The sequence below is a fragment of the Opisthocomus hoazin genome, chromosome 19, assembly GCF_030867145.1.
Source record: "Opisthocomus hoazin isolate bOpiHoa1 chromosome 19, bOpiHoa1.hap1, whole genome shotgun sequence".
Classification (NCBI taxonomy): domain Eukaryota; kingdom Metazoa; phylum Chordata; class Aves; order Opisthocomiformes; family Opisthocomidae; genus Opisthocomus; species Opisthocomus hoazin.
Window position 1 is genome coordinate 7081259 of NC_134432.1, and position 21086 is coordinate 7102344.

The 21086-nt window shown below is 46.3% G+C and overlaps 1 protein-coding gene across 2 annotated transcripts; it reads left to right on the forward strand.

Annotated features, from left to right (window-relative positions):
- Positions 1-421: 421 nt before the first annotated feature.
- MAN1B1 (mannosidase alpha class 1B member 1) lies at positions 422-20264 on the forward strand. Of its 2 annotated transcripts, none has more exons than XM_075439483.1 (13): positions 422-593; positions 2239-2347; positions 3011-3147; positions 4184-4344; positions 6052-6161; positions 7443-7628; positions 9786-9934; positions 10566-10754; positions 11769-11959; positions 13257-13377; positions 15912-16109; positions 16397-16528; positions 17383-20264. In XM_075439483.1, exons 1-13 carry the CDS (start codon positions 471-473, stop codon positions 17584-17586), a joined length of 2010 nt encoding a protein of 669 aa, XP_075295598.1. In that variant the 5' UTR covers positions 422-470; the 3' UTR covers positions 17587-20264. The 2 variants fall into 2 exon arrangements, with proteins under 2 accessions (XP_075295598.1, XP_075295599.1); XM_075439484.1 differs by lacking the exon at positions 422-593 and adding an exon at positions 1458-2111.
- Positions 20265-21086: the final 822 nt, after the last annotated feature.

Consider the following 21086-nt stretch of genomic DNA (forward strand, 5'->3'; position numbering starts at 1 on the left):
CGACCGCTCCGGGACGGGCTCCGCGCCCAAACCCCGCAACGTGGAACTGAAATGGGGGCTCCCGCGACCCCGCCGCGCCGGGCCCGGCTGCCTGGGGGGGAGCGGAGGAGACCGGCCCCGGCCGGGAGAGCGGCCCGTGCCGGGGTGCCCGGGGGGATCCGCGCCGGGAGCTGCGGCCCCTCACGGCCCCCTCGGCGGGAGCCGCGGCACCAGCGCTGCGTGGGGCGGGGAGGGCCGCGGCCGCCGCCTACCCGCCCGCGGCCAGAGCCCGCGCCCCCGTCCCGCCGCAGCCAGGGGCTCCGGGGCCCGCCGCCGCCCGGCTCCCCGCGCCGGGCCGCTCCCCCCGCCCGGGCCGGAAGCGCTCTGGGGCCAGAGCGGCCCCCGGAAGCGGGCGCTCCGTCCCGCTCTGCGCTGGGCGGCGCGGGGCGATGGCGGCGGGCGCGCGGGGCGGCGGCTCCTGAGGCTCCGCCATGTACTCGGCTGCCGCCGCCTCACCGCCGCGCCGGGACTTCATCGCCGTCACCCTCGGCCCGGCGGCGGGGGCCGGGCCCTACAACAACAGCAAGGCCTGGCGCCGCCGCTCCTGCTGGCGGGTGAGGGCGGCGGCCGGGCCGGGCCGGGCCGGGGCGGGGCGGGGGGTCCCGGGGCTGGGGTTCGCTCCCCGCCGTGCCTGGTTGCTGCGGGCAGGGCCGGGGGGTGCGGTGCGCCCTTGGGGGGGTCTCCCTCCCTCTGCCAGCGGGCGGGGGGGGGTGGGTGGTCCCGATGCCTTTGCCCCTGGTTTGGGGCTCGGAGGGGGGAGCCCCGTCCCCGCCTGGGGCCGGTCCGGCGGTCTGCGGGCGGGGGCCTCGGCGGAGCTGCCCGGGCGGGGGGGGGCACGCAGAGCCGTGCGGGTGGAGGAGCGGGGCCGGCGGCTGGCGGTGTGCGTGGGGCCGGGCGGGGCTGCTGCGTGGCAGCGGGGTGCGCTGCGGGGCTGGGGTGCGGGGTGTGCCGCGGGGCCCGGCAGCGGGGTGCGGGGTGCGCTGCGGACCTCGCAGCAGGGTGCAGGGTGCACTGTGGGGCCTGGCAGCAGGGTGCGGGGTGTGCTGCGGGGTGCGGGATGTGTGCCGCGGGACCCGGCGGGGGGGTGCGGGGTGTGCTGCGGGGCTGCTGCGTGGCAGCGGGGTGCGCTGCGGGGCCCGGCAGCAGGGTGCGGGGTGTGCCGCGGGGTGCGGGATGTGTGCCGCGGGGCCCGGCGGCGAGGTGCGCTGCGGGGCTCGGCAGTGGGAGCCCTTGCTGGGAGGATGGGGAGGGACCCGGCGGGTGCGGGGGTGCGCGGCGGTGGGTGGGCAGCTGCGGGGTGTTCCCAGCCGTGGCCCTGGCGCTGCAGTCCCCGCTCTCGGTGCCGGAACCGGTACCCGCAGGGACGCTGCCGCGGTGGGTTCCGGTGGGACCGCGAGCGAAGCCGCCGAGCGGGGCTCAGCAGCTGATGTTGGGCTCCGGCCCCTCGCTCCCCAAATGGGGGAGGCTTCTCCGCCGGGCGAACGGAGTCTGCTCCTGGCGCTGAGCGGCTTTGCTGCGGGCACGCCGGTTCTGCAGACGCATTTTGGACCAGGCCTGAGCCTGCGAACAGCGTGGTTCTGCCTCGCTCGCCGTTCGCCTGGTTCGCTTCGCCGTCCCGCTGCCGCGGGCTGGTGGCTGCGGGACGGCAGGACCTGCGCCGTGCGGCAGCCCCACGCGTGTTGCTGGGGCGGGGAGCCTGGCTTTGCTTGCCCAGCGGCTGCTGCTGAGCTCATGCTGAGCCTGGCTTCTTTGCCGCAGTAACGTTTTTAGTTTTCTTTCCACTTTCTTCCGTTTCTTGTTTTGCGTGGACGTTCTGCCGTACCTCCCCAGCCAGAAGGGAGGAAAGAGGCTCTGGGCCGATTTCCCGGGCATGGCGAAGGCCGGGGCGAGAGGCAGCGCACTGTGGGCGATGCTTGCTGGGGGTCTCGGCACTTGGCCGGCTCTGAGGCTCCTGCAGCCAGCAGCTCCGAGGTTTCTCCGAGCCTGCTGTGCCACATGTTAGCACCTTGTATTCCTGTTCTCTCTGCCATGAGAGAAAAGAAGCCATGGATGTCTGCAGTTGGGAACGGAGGGTAAAATTAAACCTGCTCGCTTTTCTGTTTCTTGCTCTGAATGAACTGATATGAGTTTAGTTTTGACTGAGTAGGCTCTTAATGTCGTGCTAAATTTTCTTCCTCTTTCTTGTTTTCTCTGCTAAAGAAATGGAAGCAGCTGTCTCGACTACAGCGGAGCGTGATTCTCTTCCTGTTGGCCTTCCTGGCAGTCTGTGGAGTTGTGTCATACACCAGCCTGGGGGAACCGTGGAGAAGTACGTCCTCTGTGTAGCTCCGAAGTACTGGAGGGCGGGGTTAGATTTATAGTTCTTATAATTAGTTTTAATTTTTATTGACAATGACCGGGTGTGTCCATTAAAGGGCAGCTGTGAGGTGATTTTATGTGACAATGACTTGTTTCTGCTTAATCAGAAATACTTTCCTTACGCCTGTTGTTGTTTGTCTTGACTGCAGCAATGTTTTGTTTTAGTCCATTAAGATTTGAAGGCACTTAGTGTTGTTTTGTTTTGTTTTTTTTTTTAATTATGTTTGTGTGTAGATACCGGGAACCCAAACCTAACAGTAGGGTGAGATAATCCTCTCTTGGTTTGGATTGTCCATCAGATTAGAATTACAAGCTTTTTACAATACAAAGGCACGTTTACCTGCGATACTATCTTACTACCTGTATTGAGAAGCTAAAATAATAGCAATTAAAAAAACAGCATGTGCTTTTTAGCAGCCTCCTTGTGTATTAGGGAGCGTGTTGATACCAAAAGACGCTTTGTGTCCAACAATTACTGTGGGTTTATCAATGATTTGTGAATGGAAACATTTTTTGGAGGTGCATCTAGTACGTGAATGCAGCAAACTGCTATAAATTTCTAGCTGGAGCCTAAACTGTTGATTCCTTGTGCTGAGCAGTTTTGTGTGCCTAGGTCTAGCAAACAAATCGCTGGATGATCAGAGAACAGAACCAGAAATTCCTGGATTAAAGCTGGCAAATCCAGCCGTGCTGCCAGCACCCCAGAAAGCAGATTCCAGTCTCGGAGACCACCCAGAGCTTTCACCGCAGGTACTGTGAGAAGAATTACAAAGCTACCAAAGAGTCTGTGAAAGCTGCAAACAGTGCTTGTTTCCAACAGTTGTTGAGGAGAAAGGAGTTATAACTTGCAATAAAAGTCTGCTCTGGGTGGAATGCTCTCCTCTCAGGAAGGGCTTTGGTATAGTGTTTCTTGGCTTTACGTTTTTTATTTAAGCGTTCAGTATACTGTTTCTTAGTCACTGATATGCCTAGGAGTGCCAGGGCTTTAGGTCACGGTGACCTCTCACTTGAGGCTTCACTCTCCTGCTGTGATTAATCTGTCTGGGCTTGGAGTGCTCCAGAGGTGAACCTGGCTGTTGTGAGGAGCCGAAATAGTCGGGGCTGAATATGAGACATAGGACGCAGTTAGTGTCCCACGGAATTGGAACAGCTTTTCTGGTGGCTTGAGAAATAGCAGCAAACAGCAGATGTTGGCAGGTTTTCAAGGGTTACATCTGGGGGGATGCGACGGGAAAGAGACGTGAACTCCTGCGTGGGTTAGTGGGTAGAGGAATACTGGCTACTGTGGTGCTCTTCATGAATTTTGGTATTTCCAGTTAATGAATATGAAAGGTTGTATTAAACCTTTCCCTCATGGTGCACAAATGGACATGTATTACTGTACAGTAATTCTTGGTACTACCTGATGCTGTAATTGTGTAAGCTTGTTGTTGCATGCTTTTGCTAATTCCAATAAAAATTTTCTGTGGCTAGTAAAGTGGAATCTAGTATCTTCACAGTCCGTTGGCAGTGCCTTGTGTTAATTTAACAGCTGGTAGCAGTAGAGGTAGTTTAAAAGTAATTTATCAGCGTAAACTTAAGAACTGGATAATTTTGCCAAAAGTTTAATACAAACAAAAACCCGAAGGTCTTTAGCGTACCTTCCAGTCAGGGCAGAACTTGTATGCTGATAGGATATCAGAAAAAGATTGATCTGAAGTTATGTTTAACACTGGAATGCTGTTGATTTGTGGTTTGAAATTCCACCATCTCTGCAACTTACCAAGCACGTTCCTTTATCTCTCAGAAGCTGCCAAGGCCGCCTCATGTTCGGCGTGGTCCTTCCAATCTGCAGATCAAGCCACCACGGAGGGATGTGAGGCTGAAGACCCGGCATGATACCAGCAAGGCTGTAGAAGAGCCGGTCCAGGCTGATAAAGAGGAGAAAACAGAGAAATCTGTTATCAGGTAGAAATGTTTCCAGCGCGTCAGAGTGCTCTCGCTCCCGTCAAGATCCGTTGGATGCTGGAGTGAAAGTTTAAGGGCTGTTTGTTGTCTGTGTCTGAGGTTGATTTCACCCCTTGCATATATTTGTGCTCGGGTCTGGCCTGACAGCTGCTGAGATGGCCAGGCTGGTGAGTGTAATTTCAGTGAGTGTGCAGCTTTTCTGGTTTTACTGTTTGCGTCCTCGAGCTGCAGCGATTTGGAGCCCTGCAGGGCTGTCAGTGTTTCTAACGCACTCAGACACTCTTAATGCTCAGGAGAATTCTCAGTGTCGGCAGGTTTCCGCCGTTTGTTTTGTAGTCAATATTAATGTACTGGTATCAGTACAACAATACTGTCACGAGTGTCTTTGTCCTGGGCCAGGCCTGGCAAATTATACCAGCGTGGGCCTTGGCTAGGGGTGTGAGGCCGCGACAGACGGTGAGCCCGAGGTGAGCTGGCAGAAGCGGTAGACGTGTGCGCGTAACAGTACGAGATGCGCTGACGCCTTTCTTACAAGAGATCAGTCGCACAGTTCAGAGACCCCTTAGGCAGAGATGGTAGGGGCTATGCTGCTGTGATGATATTTATACTAAGTTGTTCCCTAAGATATTATTGGTTGAAATCTTTTGATTTGGGAATAACTGAAGGGATGTAACTTGGATATGGGAAAGACTACTGCAGGTTCAGCAGGCGTTCTCAGGATTTGGAACGTTAGGCTTGGTTTCTGTATGTGTTTGTGTCCTCTGCAGTACCAGCACAGCTGAGCTGATCGTGGCGTCAGGACTGTGCCTGCATCAGCATTTTGGCTGTTGGTATTAATCTGAAATCTCTGAGAACGACTTCAAGTGTTTTATTCCTGTGCTTCCGCTTACGCTGTAACTCGTGGAGTTAACTGGGTGGTAACAGGAAAACTTAGGAGAGCAGTGAAAACACAGTGAAGACTTGTTACAAATTTAAAGAACGAAAGTAAGAAACTAAATGATGGGATTTATGTATGTCATAAAGTATGCTGACTGTAAACACTATAAACTTTAAAGGTCCTGTCAGCCCGCCTCCCTTAGGAGGCGCAGGATGAGCTCAAAGGCGACATAGCTGTGTGTTAAACAGAGTGGTTGAGGTTCCCTGGTCTTGATAAGAACTTGGCTTGACTTGAAGTCCATTCTGAAAGACTTCTCCTTCAGGAGATTCTTAATAAAAACCTGTCAGAGCTGATTTATGCATCCATGGTGGTAGGGAAGGCTTGCGAACCTTGACACCAAAGCAAGTACTTTAATGTGCGTATTCATGATTTTTTGATCGTCGTTATTTGTGTGGTACCATTTGGTGTTAGTGGCTCCTGTGATCGTTTCAGAACTGTTAGTTAATAAAATATTTCTCCTGCAGCATTGTCAGATGTTTTAATTCTTTTTAGACGTTCTTTATTAATTTCCATTGCCAAGGTATTTGATGAAATTCCAAGAGCCTGTAAGACACGTTTCTTAATCCAGTAAAATTTCTCTGGTGCAAATTACTTTCCTTGAACAGAAAAATTATCTAGTGGACAACAGTTATTTTGATTCTTGATACAAAATCCAAGTCATGTTTTATTAAAGCATCATGAGAACAAGGAAGTGCAGAGGTAAGTCTCATTCATTTACATGACTTTCTGTGATCAAATTAAGTCTTAATTACAATACTCTGTCTTTGCAGCTGGAGAGGAGCAGTGATAGAACCTGACCAAAGCACTGAACCTCCATCTAGTAGAATAAAGGAACCAGAAAAACCTTCATCTGTGGAAGCAGAAGAGCAGAAAGAACCAGGTAAATAGTACGGTTAATGATACCTTTATTTCCGTTCACTTTTCTGGTTGAAGTTGTGCGATTCCTCCCCATACACATCTCATTTGTTTTAATTAAAGGCAACAAAAAGCACGGGAAAGATTATGTACTTAGAACATCCAAGCCTTTCAGTGTCCTTATTCCACCATGACAGCCCTCATGCTTATTAGCCTTCAGAATTTGAAAATAAATTTTGGTGACAAATCTTTGAAATACGGCCTCTGGGAGGAGGCCGACATTCCCGTCTTTCCTTCAGGAAAGGATAGTCTAAAGAGAGAGGGCTCGACAGAGTCAGCTGCCTCTCTCCGCAGTGGTTTTCCTTTTGATCTGCAAATACTGGGAAAGTGATTTCCTCCCCAGATTAAACAGAACCATTTTGAAGGCTTCCCAGAAAGCTGTAGGAGTTGTTTGTGCAGTTGCTGTCCTGGTGCAGTAAAGACCCTGTGGCTCTGCTTTCTGGGTTCGTAAGAGGACGTTCTGCTGTGATAAACGTGGCGTGTTACAGTGGGATGTATTTGGCTTTTGCTAGCTTCATATATGTGGGGTTAGTTACGCTGCTTGGTGTTTCCCCCTCCAGAAATCTTTGTTTATGATTTTTCAAAATTTCAGCTAATGGGCTTGAAATGTTTGGTGTTGGCTGTGTCACCTAAGCTCAACTTCAGGGCAAATTGCGAGCAAAAGTTTCAGTAGAACCATGGAAAAAGACATGGCTTTGCCCAAGATGGAAAATGTAAATTTTCGTTTTTTGTTTTAAATGAAAAGTTCAAGAGAAATAATTTTGTGAACTGATTTTAAATTTAGCAGAAAGCAATGAATAAGGTGGGGAAGATGCAGGAAAGAATGGTGTATGTGGTAAATTAGCCAAGAGTAGTATTGTTAAGCGTATGTATTCCGCAGCTGAACTACGGTTGATTTAAATGATCTTAATTCTGACACTTCATGACTTTCGGGTCTTTGGGCTTTAGTGATGCTCATTGAACAGCTGCATGTGATTATTTTAATATTTCATTTGCAGGAGTGACTTTTTTTTGCCAGGGAGAGATTTCTGTTTCTGCCTGGTGGAATGGCTGATGAGAAACAGTGGTTATTCTGCAGAGGGAAAGCTCTGCTGAAAATAATAACCTGAGGCGGGTTTTCCCATTACGCTGATAATTTCATTTGGAAGAAGGTTTATTTTGGGTAGAGTGCAGCAAAATGGCATTTGGTATAGCCGCATAACTCCGCTGCAGAAGTCCTGAGCAAGGTGCTGGCTTCCTTTGGCAGTGCCCATCAATGAGCGTCAGACGGCGGTGATAGAAGCCTTCCACCACGCCTGGAAAGGATACAAGGATTTTGCCTGGGGCCATGACGAGCTGAAGCCTTTGTCCAAGTCCTACAGCGAGTGGTTTGGGCTCGGGCTTACCTTAATTGACGCCTTGGATACCATGTGGATTTTAGGCTTAAAAGAAGGTAATTTATTTTTTTTTTTCCTCCTCCTGAAAGAATTCCTCACTTCCTATTCAGGCAGTACATGTTCAGAGTTCTTTGAGGGGAACATTCATTGCGTGTGACCAAGAAGTTTAGCTTTCCTGTGAGGGTAAATACATACATATGTATAAATAAAGAATATATATAAAAGAAATGTAAAGAAACCTCCAACTATGTTAAGGGACACCAGTTTTTGTGGACTGGAATTTTGAGCCAGAAGAAAAAAGGTATTCCGCTGTTACATATAACAATGGATTTATCTGCTGGAAACTGAGGAGTGTATTAATAAGCCTTCTGATTTTTGTTTCTGTGCCAAAACCCTCGTGCTATCTCTGTGCCGTTCTACAGCCACTGGAAGCTCTCTGCCCATCAGCCTTAGCTGGTTGGCCTGAAGGCTCCTGGGCTGTGTTTTGTCACACCTGATACCAGTGTTTCAGATCTGGGTTTGAGAAGGTTTCCGTGAGGGGCGGATGGATGGAGAGGGCAGTGTTCAGCACCTCCTTCCGGAGCTGCTCTGCTGTCCGTGGTGTGTCGTGGCTGTTCTGGAAGTGACTATGTTGGAAAACTTTCAAAGATTTTAAAAACTAAGCCAAAAATTCTGCAATTCTGTTGCAAAAAACTCGCTTAATCAGTATTTTAAGAGTTGTTTGGAGTTTTTTGTGGTGCAGGGGTTTTTTTAGTGGTATTTAAAAATTTCTGAAACTGTACCTATTTAATCTTGGTAGATAGCCACCTTTGTAAACTTATTAATCATGCAGTTTTTGGTGTCAAGGTAGGAAGAACAGAACTGCTAATAAGGGGACAATAAACAGCAAAAGTCTTTCATGGTTCTGTCTTGTCTACGTTTTGAAGCTTGTGTAAAATATTAAAGCAAACGAAAACTCTGTGTCATGTGTCTGCAGTTCTCAGCCTGAGCAGGTTCTCTTGAAGTTTCATCAAGTTGACAGTGTGATGCTTTTTTCTTTTTTTCATAAAAAATTAATTGTGAACTGCAGAGAGCTTTTAAAATAAATTATTAGTAGTTTAGATGTGTTGCAAGTGGGTTCTTGGTGAAGTCTTCGTCATATTTTATAGCAGTTCTTTTGTCGATTACGTTAGAAAGCTCCTGGGGTTTCTGCTGAATAACAAATGCTGTGTAAATGGAGGTTCTGTTTGAGGTTGCCAGTCTTTCTTGTAAGCTGAGGAGTGCTAATGCTCCTGTGAAAGAGGACCTTGCCTTTTCTGTTGTGGTGTTCAACCGTGCTAGCATCTGACGGCAGAGATTTTTCTCTGATTCTTCGCAGGCTGCCCAACATCCAGTATTTACTCAACATCCAAGATGTTTCTCTTGTGAGGACGCAGATGCATCCTTTTGCTGTAGAGTTAATCTCCTGTGGAATGGCTTCCATTGCTGGTGGCTGTTCTGCGCCTGCTCGCAGGCAGGAGCTGCTGGAAGGGATGGGGCAGCTCGCGCCCCTGACTGTGGAGGCGAAGCTGGCTCGCACGCCCCGGAGTTAGGCCCAGTCGTGGAGTGGTGCTGCTGCTACGCTGACTGTGGAATCTAAAATGGCTGATTTTTTTTTTTACATTGCTTTTTGAATTAGTAGTGTGATAAAGAACCATTTTTGTTTCTGGAGAAAAAATTACAGACTGTTGGGATTTTATGGGTGAAGTGCTGAAGCGGGAGGCAGGCTCCCCAGGACACTGCTAGACTGAAGGCTGTTAACCGGACTGGTTATCTGTTATCGGGGTAGATACCAGCTGTGGTTTTAAAAGATTTAATTAAGAAGTTCAGAAGGCTTTTGTGGAAGTGTAACTACTTGTCTGACAAGTCTAGCGGACAGATTCAAAAGATCTCAATTTCTGGACTATCTAAATAAAGAATTCCTCTATTTCTTCTTTATTTAGGCTGTTGGGCACTCTTTGTTTTGCTGGGCGTTGCCGGCTGTTTGCAGCTGTGGTGTATGCTGAATAACAAGGAAGCCAATGGTAGTCAAAATTCTCCCAGCATGTGCTCTCATTTTAGTTTTCCACCTAAAATTATGATCTCTGCAGACAGATATAAGTAACTGTCATGGCTATATGGAGTACAAATGTCTCTAGTCTAGTTGTTGAAACATGCCAGAAGTTCATAACTTAACTTACTTTTATACTTTGCAGAGTTTGAAGAAGCAAGAAAATGGGTAGCAAACAATTTAGTATTTGATAAAAATGTGGATGTGAACCTCTTTGAGAGCACTATTCGTATCCTGGGGGGCTTACTGAGCACCTACCACCTCTCTGGAGATAGCCTGTTCCTGGAGAAAGCTGTGAGTGACCAGTCTGACAAATGAATCTGGATTATGTGTGCCATGTGGGACAAAGCTGAAGGAAGATTTATCAGAAAGTTAAATGTTGCTGCTATTTAAAGTGGTGGGAAAGGGATTTATCATTAATCTTTTAAGGCTGCACTTTCCTTTGGTCTCTGGAGAACTTCAGAGCCTTGCTGTGTTTTAGCAGGTGTTGCTTGCTGCTCGGTTGATGAAGAGCTGAGCATAATAAAGTTCATGAAACAAAAGAGGAAATAAATGGCTGGCAAAGAGTAATAGTTGTCTTTTGTCACGCTCTCTGTGTGTTCTAACAGCACCAGCGGCCTCTTTAGATTAGCTAGTCGCAGTCAGTGACTGCGGAATCGCATCACAGTGCGTAGGGATTGCAGCCTCAAATGGGGCGTGCGATACTAGGAGCAAGGTAGAAACTTCATATGAATAAATATGAGTCCTTCATATGAATAAATCCGTGACCCTTTTTAATTCTTGGCTTTTATGCACCATCTAAAACTAAGCTGCTATTCCCTCTTTTCCTGCCTGCTTGGTGAAAGAAAATCTAAAGGGATGTGTGTGTATATTTATTTATTTGTTGTTTTGTTTGTTTTGTCCTGTGCTCTTGGGTTTTCTGTAGAAGGACATTGGGAACAGGCTTATGCCAGCATTCAAGACCCCCTCCAAGATCCCATTCTCTGATGTCAACATTGGCCGGGGCACTGCACATCCACCTCGCTGGACATCCGACAGCACTGTGGCAGAGGTGACCAGTATTCAGCTGGAGTTTAGGGAGCTCTCTCGTCTCACTGGAGATGAGAAATTCCAGGTATGAAAGAATCAGTCAGCGTCTTTCTCTTTTTTCCACCTCTCCACAGCTCCTGACTCCATACACGCGGTCTCTGTAGTCTCTAAGTGATGTTAAATGGGTTGTGAAACTCTAAATGAGGGAAGGAAAAGAAACAAAAGTAATTCCAATCATTTTATTAAATACCAAAAAGTAGTAGTGGAGGTGAATAATTATATTTCTCCCTCAGAAACAGCTTTGGATAAAAAAAAAAAAGAATAAAAGAAAAAAACAGACCCCAAACCACAAACCCCAAACAGCAAAACCAAACCAAACTCCCCACCCCACTAGTTTTTATCAGTGACATTTTTGTTTGACACTAGGTTACCAGATTTTGAAAAAATACTAAGCTAGACAGGGGACTGTGAAACTGCACTTTGCTTAATGTTGTTGGAATTCCGCGTGCCTTTTCTTGATGCCATTATCTAAATGTGAAGAACAAAACCTGGGTGTTGCCATCCAAGGAACTAAAATGTGACTCGCTAGGTAAGGGTCTGACACCAGGTCACGCTGTGAGGAAATGCTAGTTGAAATAAAAATAATTCCAGAGAAAAGAATATTTTCCACTCTTCTGTTTGTTTGGCGACGTTGTGTTATTGTTTTAAACTCATCCACGGCTGGAGTGTTGAAGTGATTGAAAGAAGCTTTAGCTATGGCATGATGCACGCCGTTGTTTTAGCTGGACTTCCGCTTTGCAAACATGAGTAAGGCAGATCATAGCCCCTTGCCAGAGTACTGGCTTTCGGGTGGGCTTACCTGGAGAAAAGGAGACAGTTATAAATATTTCAGAGTACCTAAATGTACCCAGAACGTCATTGTTTGAGAGTCAGAAAGTTGAAATCCTGTATTTGATGTATTGCATGAGCTGAACTTGATGATCCTGATGCTAATGTGAGGAGGAATAGTTACAGCTTTGTTATTGGCCTGACGTTGGTAGCCGCTATTTTGTGCATCGTTTATACCTGTAATTTATGTTTGCTGTTTTCTTTCTTTTAGAAAGCTGTAGATGAGGTGATGAAGCATGTTCACACCCTCTCAGGGAAAAATGACGGACTAGTGCCTATGTTCATAAACACCAACAGTGGGCAGTTCACTCACCTGGGTGTCTATACGCTGGGAGCCAGAGCCGACAGCTACTACGAGTATTTGCTCAAGCAATGGATTCAGGGTGGGAAAAAGGAAAATGAGTAAGTTCTTTCTGCTTCTCGTAGTGGTGTGAGAATTATGCGAGCTGTAAAACTTAACTGTTGTAGTTTGCTGCTGAAAGAAAAATGCTGTATGCGCCCAACAGTCAACTGAAAACGTCACTGTTTTTACAAACAAGCTAAGCAAGCAAGAAGGCCTGTGGTAACTTGAAGTCAAAACAGGGTGAGAGTTAGGTGTGATCTCAAAACTCCTCCTCCTCCTCCGAAAACTTTTCTTCCTCCTTGCATCAGATATGGGGAGTGTTACAAACAGGAGAAGAGAATTCAGTCATTGCAGCAGATACGGAGCATAATTAGACACTTCTGAAGTACCGGTGATGCTCCGTTTCACCAGTGATGTCTGTGTCTTTGGGTTTGTTAGGGAAAGGTGAATCCTAGAAGATGGTGGAGGTGGGAGATTTAGTTGCTAAGGAATCACTTTTCTTGTAACAAGAGGCTGAAGTTTGATGTTTGTATGAACTTTGCATTAGGTCTCTTATGTTTCTCTTCTCTGCACTGGTTAAGTGGAAGAGAATGCAAGGAGCAGAGGAATTAGAGGTGTTGGAAAAGGTTTCCTCCAAAAAAAGACAAAACATCCAAGCAGTTTCTGTCTACTTAGAAGCTAATTATGTTGGACTTGTTCATGTCGAGGGGTTTAATGCACGTGGAGTGACAACGTACCCCTCTGAGGCATTTCTTTGTGTCAGAGCAGGTGCATCTCTACAGGGAAGGTTTGCATTGCTGCCTTTTCCAAGCCAGACCTCGCTGTAAATGGAGAACCCTCGTCTTGGGGACCATCAGCGACGGCATTTTGTGAGCCTCAAAATGGATTTATTCAACAGGGTTTTTCCACATAAAAGTACTTTGCAACCACGGAAATTCCTGTTAAATACTGTGAAACAATGTTTCACAACGAGAGGGGTCAAACATTGCAGTAGAGACCTCCCAGAGGTCCTTACCAGCCTAGATTTTCTGTGATTTCAATTACTGTAGTCCAGGAATCTAAGGATTCCTGAAATAAAATATGGCTACTGCCTAGAAACAGAGTTGCAGGTATATTTTCTTTAATGCTTAAATTTAGAGTTTACTTGAAAAGTAAACCAAATATTACTGCATGGTAGCGATAACTAATTAATATCCAGGCGACTTTGAGGTTTTTTGTCAGTTTTTACATTTGGTTAAATATTGTTCTTTAGATTGAAATAAGAGTCTTCAAAAGGAGAGTGCTGAACATCAGCTATGATTAAATGTGTTCTTACTGCATGTGTGTGAGCCACCTGGGAATGATTTTAATTCACAGACTGTTGGAAGACTACGTGAGAGCCATAGAAGGCGTGAAAAAGCATCTTCTTCAGAGATCAGAGCCCAAGAAGCTGACTTTTGTAGGAGAGCTTGCTCACGGCCATTTCAGTGCCAAGATGGTAAGAAGCACAAGTGTGTTTAAAAAAAAAAAACAAGACACAAAAACAAACAACAAAAGAAAACAGAAAAACCACCACCAAAAAAACCCCACCAAAACCTATGGACAGGCAAATTCAAAACTTCTGTGCTATCTTTCCTCCTTCCCCCCTCCAAAGAAAACAAAACCAAACCGACAAAAAAACCCAAAAAACAACCCCGACAGCCAAGGCTGTGTGGATGTGTACAGCCGGTGTGATGGCAGTACGGAGTTTGTGGAGCCCAGTCACCTGTGCAAACCCGGGGCCTTCTCTCTGAGTTACTCTCGTAAAATCCGTTTGTGTTCCTGTAGGTTTGAACATTTTGATGCTGGAGTCGAGTTTTCTTTCTCTTTTTTTCTGTTTTGGTCATAAAATCCTAGTGTCTGAAACTGTTGGGGCAGTACTTATTTTTCTGTAATTTAAAAATATATATGGACACTTGCACACCTGGCTTTTCAGACTTCCCTTCAAAAGAAGCAGGTGATCTGATATTGTGTTACTGGGTCTTAAAAAAACAAGAAATCTGATGATTTTGGAGGGTTGTGTCCATTCATGACATTTGTTTCTTTTCCTGCATGTAGGTTAGTGAGTAAAATAGTATGCTGTTTGCTGTAGGGAAAATTGATTGATCTTAACTCCCTGCTCTTAATTTGTGCATCCCTACTCTTTAATGAAGATGTTTTAGTTAAAGATCTGATGCAAGTGCAGGTATTGTATGTGTGTGTGGCTTTTTAAGATTAGTGGTGCATTGTTTATGTATGTGTAGCCTTATGCATACTTTGTCAATACCTGAAGTGAGCTTTAGTGATTTCTTTGACTTGTTTGGTTTCTTGATGTCGTGTTTTTGAGATTTTCAGTGCTTCTTGCATCTGAATTTCCCAAAGGCTCTCCAGAGCTGCTGTGAGCGAGACCAGAGTCTTGAGTTTTGGGTAGAGGGAGCTTCTCCATCCCAAGACATGACAGAACTGAATTCAGACAGATGAGTTTGGCGTGGGTTTCAGCACGCCTCAGTACACTTGCTTTTGTTCCAGGGAGTCAGCGTGTTGGGATTTAACTGGTTGTTACTGGGTGAAAGGCTTGACAGGTATCTTACCCTGGCCAGCTCGAGGAGTGGGGGGATGTTTGTCTCCTATGTCTGTGTTGACCTTCGCCAACCTTAACCATTTGCTTTAGGACTGGACAAAGATTGTAGAGATCTGCAAAGGTGCTGCTTGTGCACCGGGGTGCTTTCATGATGCTTTGGGGTGGTGACACCTGAGCTTCCATTCTGAATGGTAAGCACTGGCTGAAATCCCATATGTGATAGTAATCGGTAATTCTTACACTCACCAGGTCAGAGATGGATTAGCCCCTGGAGGAAGACAGTCAGTCTTGTATTGCAGACTGAATTTTGCTGGAGATTAGTTTCTGACATTTTATACAGTCTGTTTTCTGATATGTTCTTCAACTGACTGACACTTCAGCTTTCTTGGAAAGTTAACTAAATGAATCTCGATTGTTTACAAATGTTGCACAGTTCTTGTCTTTTGAACAAATTGTTTTCTGTAGCAAGTGAAAACTGAGAAAGGAACGTCCCTGCAGCCCTGTCATTGATGCTGCTTTGTCCTGGGAAGGCAAACAGGGATGCTCTCCACGCAGTCGTCCTCAGGTGCCCCTCTGCCGCACAGACACGTACAAGAGCCTCGAACAAAACATCCGAGGCGCCTGTGGCGTTCAGCGGGCTGGAAATGAGAGAGTGAGCGTAGGAGAGCGAGTTGTGGCAACGGGGGTCAGCTGTATCCCAGACTCGCTAGAAAAATGGTGCTCTTGCTTCCTTGGTGCTCTGCAGACCTGAGGGGTAATGGCTGCTTAGTGCCCCAGATAACAAAGTTGGAAGAAAGGGGCAGACTTTCAGGCAGAAGTGTGCTTGAAAGCTTACCAGTGCTTTCCAGTTACATCAGTGGATCTAATGGTCTCTGCAGATGTTGTCTCTCTGACAATAATGCCAGGGTAATTATTTCAGAATGATGAAAATCTCCTTCAGCTGACCTCTCCCTCGGCTCCAAAGCTCTGTTTTCTGTGGCTGACTCCCATCTCTGTTCCATTTTAAGTTTAAAATGAAATTTGGATGATCGGTTTCTCCCTTATGTTGTCCCTTTAGTTGTCTCTATCGAGAAACCTTTAGGTGATTCTGCCCACGCTGCTTCATGAGTTGGTGATCGGAAAGACATGCTCTTTGCCCTTGCCCTGACCTCAGACGCTGCTTGCAGAAACCAGACATAAAAACACACATTTTCCAAATTAACGATGTCTCTGTAATAACGCTGCCTGCCTCATGCTATGTTACATCAGATTGCTAAAAGGCTACCCTCAGGTTCTGGGTACCTGAAGTGTGTTTTGAAGAAGAGAAAGAAGGGGAAAAAAAAAGAGAAAAAGACTCACACACACATAGAGACACAGGGACACAGAGAAGCGCGCACACAAATACCCGTTTGTTGCGTGGTTTTTTCCCCAGTGAGAGCTGTCGTGTCTTGCAGGATCACTTGGTTTGCTTTTTGCCGGGTACGTTGGCACTGGGAGCTCACAATGGTTTGACTGCTGATCATATGAAGCTGGCTGAAGCCCTGATAGAAACCTGTTACCAGATGTACGCTCAAGTGGAGACAGGCCTGAGTCCGGAGATTGTACACTTCAATCTTCATGCACAAAAGGGCCACAAAGATGTGGAAATCAAGGTGAGCAGATAGCTGGCCTGAACTGCGAATCGATGGTTCTTCTCTCTCTGCTCCCAGCTGGATATTGGGGATGTGCTCAGCTGTGGAGCAGCTTGTTCTTCTGCCTCGCTCTCTAGGTGTACCCTGGCCTCTGACTGTCATTACCCCTGTACTGTGTTTAGAAGCTGCGTTGTGCATAATAAGCTCTTTGAGGTACATGGAGAGGGGAATCAGTGTTTTTCTTCCTGCATGTGTCCGTGAGGTAATTCTCTGTCTGAATTATTCTTGCCTTTTTTTTCCTCTTGCAGCCTGCAGACAGGCACAACTTACTGCGACCAGAAACTGTGGAAAGCCTTTTTTATATGTACAGATTCACTGGTGATAAGAAATACCAGGACTGGGGCTGGGAAATCTTGCAGAACTTCAATAAATACACACGGGTAAGGTCAGCTTATAATGACCTTGTTCTGTCAGGACTGTACTCACTCATTTGCTCTCTAACAAGAACTTTGCAAACCTGCTCTCTTTTGCGAGTCATCAAATACCTGTGGGAAATTCATAAGAAAACACAGAAAAATGAAGTTCAGGCAGTGCCTTACGGTTTGAGATATGCTACTTGGTACTTTCAGGGAAAGACCTTGTATTGATGAAAAAGTAAAATGCAGAAGCTGTATGCAGACTGCCAAAGTGTCTCTACGTCTGCTTGGAAGCTGTTACAATCTCTGCTGCAATGTATTATAGAATTCAGAAGCTGAGAAGGACCTGGCTGGATTGAAAGAACCCTTTGGTTGAAGTTGGGGGGGAAAAAAAAGGCCACAAAATGGTGTGAATGCTTTAATGGAGGGGTTTTTGTGTTCGTGCTGACGGCAGTGCTCGTGGGGGTGTCACTGACACGCTGTAAACGTGTGGCCTGCCTGCCAGTGGTCAGTAAACGTCCATGGTCTGCTCTTAAGAGAAGTAGTATGGTACTTTGACCAACTCTAATGTAGAAGTTGCACTAGTTACTTTGTGTGCATTTGTCAGTGGGATGTTCTGTGTGATACCTCTTTACATTAAGTGGAAATGGACATTTTGCTTCATTTTATCCTCATGGTTTCTTTTAAAATGCAATGAGAATTTTTTCATAACTGAAGTCTTAGATGTAAATGAGAAACAAGTATGAAATGAAAAACATGCTGATCTGTTCCTTGTCATTTATTGTCTCCAAGTGCATCTGGATGGTAAGAAGTGAAAATAATTTATTTTAAATTATTGAAATATAGAAAAATTCTGCCTTTTTTTTTTTTTGGCACAGGTTCCTACAGGTGGTTATACTTCCATTAACAACGTTCAGAATCCTAGTAATCCAGAGCCACGGGATAAGATGGAGAGCTTCTTCCTTGGGGAAACGCTCAAATACATGTTCCTGCTGTTTTCAGACGACATAGACTTAATCAACCTTGACAAATACGTCTTTAACACGGAAGCTCATCCACTCCCGATCTGGGTGCCAGCATAGACTGGGTGTCAGTAGACCTTCCAATGGTGGCATTTTTATCTTGAAGTCACTTTACTTTTCAGGGTTTGAGGAGAGATGCTATATTGCACCTTTTTTTGGCTTAAAACAAACAAACAAAACCTTTGGGAAAGCATCTCTGGTTTGGAGAAGTCATGTCAGTCTTAAATCTCCTCCCGCATTCTGGGATGGACAAGCCATGTCCTACCAAGCTGGTTTTCCTGGTATTGATGATGAGGTTCAGAGAACAATTGTAGTGTGGACCACGACGATCATGGGGCTCTGGTGAACCAGAACTCACTTATGTCAGTCTTACTAAATGCTCATTGAATACTGGGAATGCAGCAAGGTGTCTTACAGCACAGAGTTGTCCCTGGAGAGAAGGAATAAGCCGACAGGTTTCTGGTTTATTCTGGATTCACTGAAGCACTCGGTCACAGCACCATTCCTTCGTGAGAACGGACAGCGTTTCAGGTGCTAAATGGAATAGACAAAGAACTGTAACGTTGTCCCGGGTAGAAGCAACGCTGTCGGAATTGCTGCTGATACTCCGAGCTCATTCCAAAGGAGGAAGTGGCAGCAAAGCGTCTGTTGTGCCGCGTCTTGGTTTTATAGAGCACTTTGAACAATCTGTTCAGGCTGTGGCTGAAATGAACGATGGAAGAGAATTTGCTGCTGGTTTGGCTCAGTGGTATATAATTTTGTAGAGGTATTGCAGTTTTTTAACTTATCTGCAGGAATGCAGGAGATAATGTGAAACGCAAATGAAACTACACGTGCATTTATATATTGCATCAGTTAGACTCAGGTATTCTGACTGAAAGCTGCTTTCTGAGGTCGGGCACTGGGAAAGCTGGTGAGCACATGATGTCTAAGTCAGCCTCCTTCCGTCCCTCCCTGTCCAGATATTGCATTGTCAGGTGTCTGTTCACTCAAAACAAGCTGACAACTGCACAGAAAAGTTCATGTTATCCATCATGTTTTGGACTGTGGAGAAATTTTGATTTTTTTTTTTTTTTTCTCCTTGGGAGTACTTTGGGTACAAGTATTTTCATGAGTCGTATCAAAAGCAGACAGTCTAAATGTGTTGCAACAATTCCTGGTCCTGATAGACTTAGTGAAATCTGTTACTTGCTTGAAGACAAAGCAGACCCAGGTTTTTTTAAGAATCTTACAGGAGGCCTGGCATCTTTCATTTTTATATGTGCAAATAGATTTTAAACCGTGAATTTGGAAATCAGCTTTCTGTAGTGCTTTTCCTTTTCATTTTGTAGCTACTTGGACAGTCCTGTATTGATAGAGAAGTTCTCAGAAATGTGCTTGTTCAGACTTCTCAAAGAGGCTGTTCTCGCCAAAATGTCCTTTCCGCTCGCCTTAGTGGGAGCGGTGGGAAGTACGCGGGTGTGTGGTAGCGACAGTGAGGTACAGTCCCCTCTAAATCTGGGGCTGCTAAGCAGAACTAATGAAATCTGGCTGTAATGGTGAATTTTCCAGTGGCTGAGGGGGGTTTGTGTATTTTATGGTATTTGTAACCTTTGATTTGTAAAGTAAGATGCATCTTTATTTGTTTTGTGCTGATCGATTCTGTTTGCTGGTGTCAGAAGTTACCCTTGGGACCACTATTTAAGTCTTCTAAAGAATATTTATCATTCCATGCACTAATGATGGCTTATGGAAACGGGGAAATTTTAAAAATTACTTAAATGCACCTTTTTCTGTCATCAGAGGGACCCTGGGATTTGCAAGATGTGACAAGTCTGTGCAGAATACTGACGTTCCTCCAGTCCACGTGCCACCAGCGACCCTGGAAATTAGTTTCCCAGTTGCGTGCAGTGGAGTCCAGTAGCTGTAGCCTTTGTCTGCACAACTGATTTGCTTCTAAGACTTGTGTTTTCTTTGACATAACAGCAAAGAAGGAAAATGCTGTTGAAATGTGGGAGGAAACACGTTCAGTGTTTTTGTTTGTGGAGGAGGTTTGTGTTACTCAGGGGCTGAGCTTTGGCTAAAAGTTGAAGGCTTAAAACTGGAGAGCAGGGAAAAAAAAAAGAAAAAGAAAAAAAAAGTTAAATTCAGTAATTCAGTGAGACTATTCAGGCCCTGCTGACTTGTGTTGCTTTGGCCTTGTGCCTTTGACTGAAGCTGGTATTGAACCGTTAATTAATGACTTTGCGATGGAGTGTAAAACCTCCAGAGACTGGCGTTGCACCGATACGGCAGCCCTGCTGAGGAGACGAGGAGGTTTCTGAGAAAGTGGAATACATATCAGTGCTCACCAAAAATCTTCTGTTGTTGAAGTCTTATACTAGTCTTGATGCAGTCGACTCTACAAGTGGGACTGTGGGAGTCCGGTGTTATTTTTTGCCTCATGATTGGCTTGAGACTAATAATCCATTTCATAATGAGTTAAAGGAAGGAGAGAATAAATGGCCACTGTCCCAAGCACACTTCTTGTCTTTTAGCTGAGCCTGTTGGTCCAACTGATTTTTTTTCTACCTGATTCTTCCTGGGAAAGTGAATCTCTTTGCAAAGTGTGGCTTTACGGTCTTTGTCCTTTAAATCTGAAGTTAAGATTGTTTAGCGCGCTCTACTTTTGAGAACAAATGCTTGTTTCAGACTCCTGTGTCACGTGTGAAATGTCACAAACCTCAATCTGATAAAAACTCATCTGCTTCTTCCTGTTCTTTGCCGAGGTCACTTTAATTGCTGATTTATTTTTACTTCATTAACATAATATGTTGTGTCAGGTTAGTCTCTGAGCTCCACAGCCCATCTCAATTCCATGGTGTGCTTCCCCAGCACAACAGAAATTTTGCATGTCTTTGAGAAGTTTTCTTGCGAGTTCTCTGTGGTTCTTTGAACCAAAGCCTTAACTGCAGGGGCTGGAATCTGTTCTGGTGTTTCAGTGCACGGGTACGCTTCTGGTGCTGCAGCCGAGTGTCTGTGCTATGCCATCGCCATGGCAGTGATAAGGGATGCAGACAGGATGGGTTTTTGCGGCTAACACGTTTACCCAGTTCTGTGTGTTTCTCCTGCCCTTTCAGACTGGCTTCAGCCTTCTGCCACAGTTTCCAAAGCCTGTTTTTGTGAAGTGCTTCTAGCGCTGCTCATCTGCCATCTGCATGGGAGTCCACGTGTATCTTGTTTAGTCCTTCGTGGTAGCATCTGAAAGTCTTTCGTTCATCCTTCCACAGAAGTCAGACCATTCGTGTCCCTCACGCTGTGTGGATTCCTTTGGGGCAGGTTCTGCCCGCAAGAGGGAAGTCAGAGATCAGTACAGTCCTCTGTAAGAGGATTAAAGAACTCTTCTCTTTCGGGAAGGGCAGAAGGCACCTGGGCCTCTGTTTGCTCAAAGGCACAAAACAAGCCCCTGGCCGAAGGCGGTGACTCACAGACTGCGTCCGGAACCTTGGCTGCTTCAGCGCGCTGCTGGGCTGGTGTGATTCGGGTGCCTGCTGCGGGGAGCCGAGGATGCTGCTGTAGACAAGCCAGAGGTGATCCCCTCT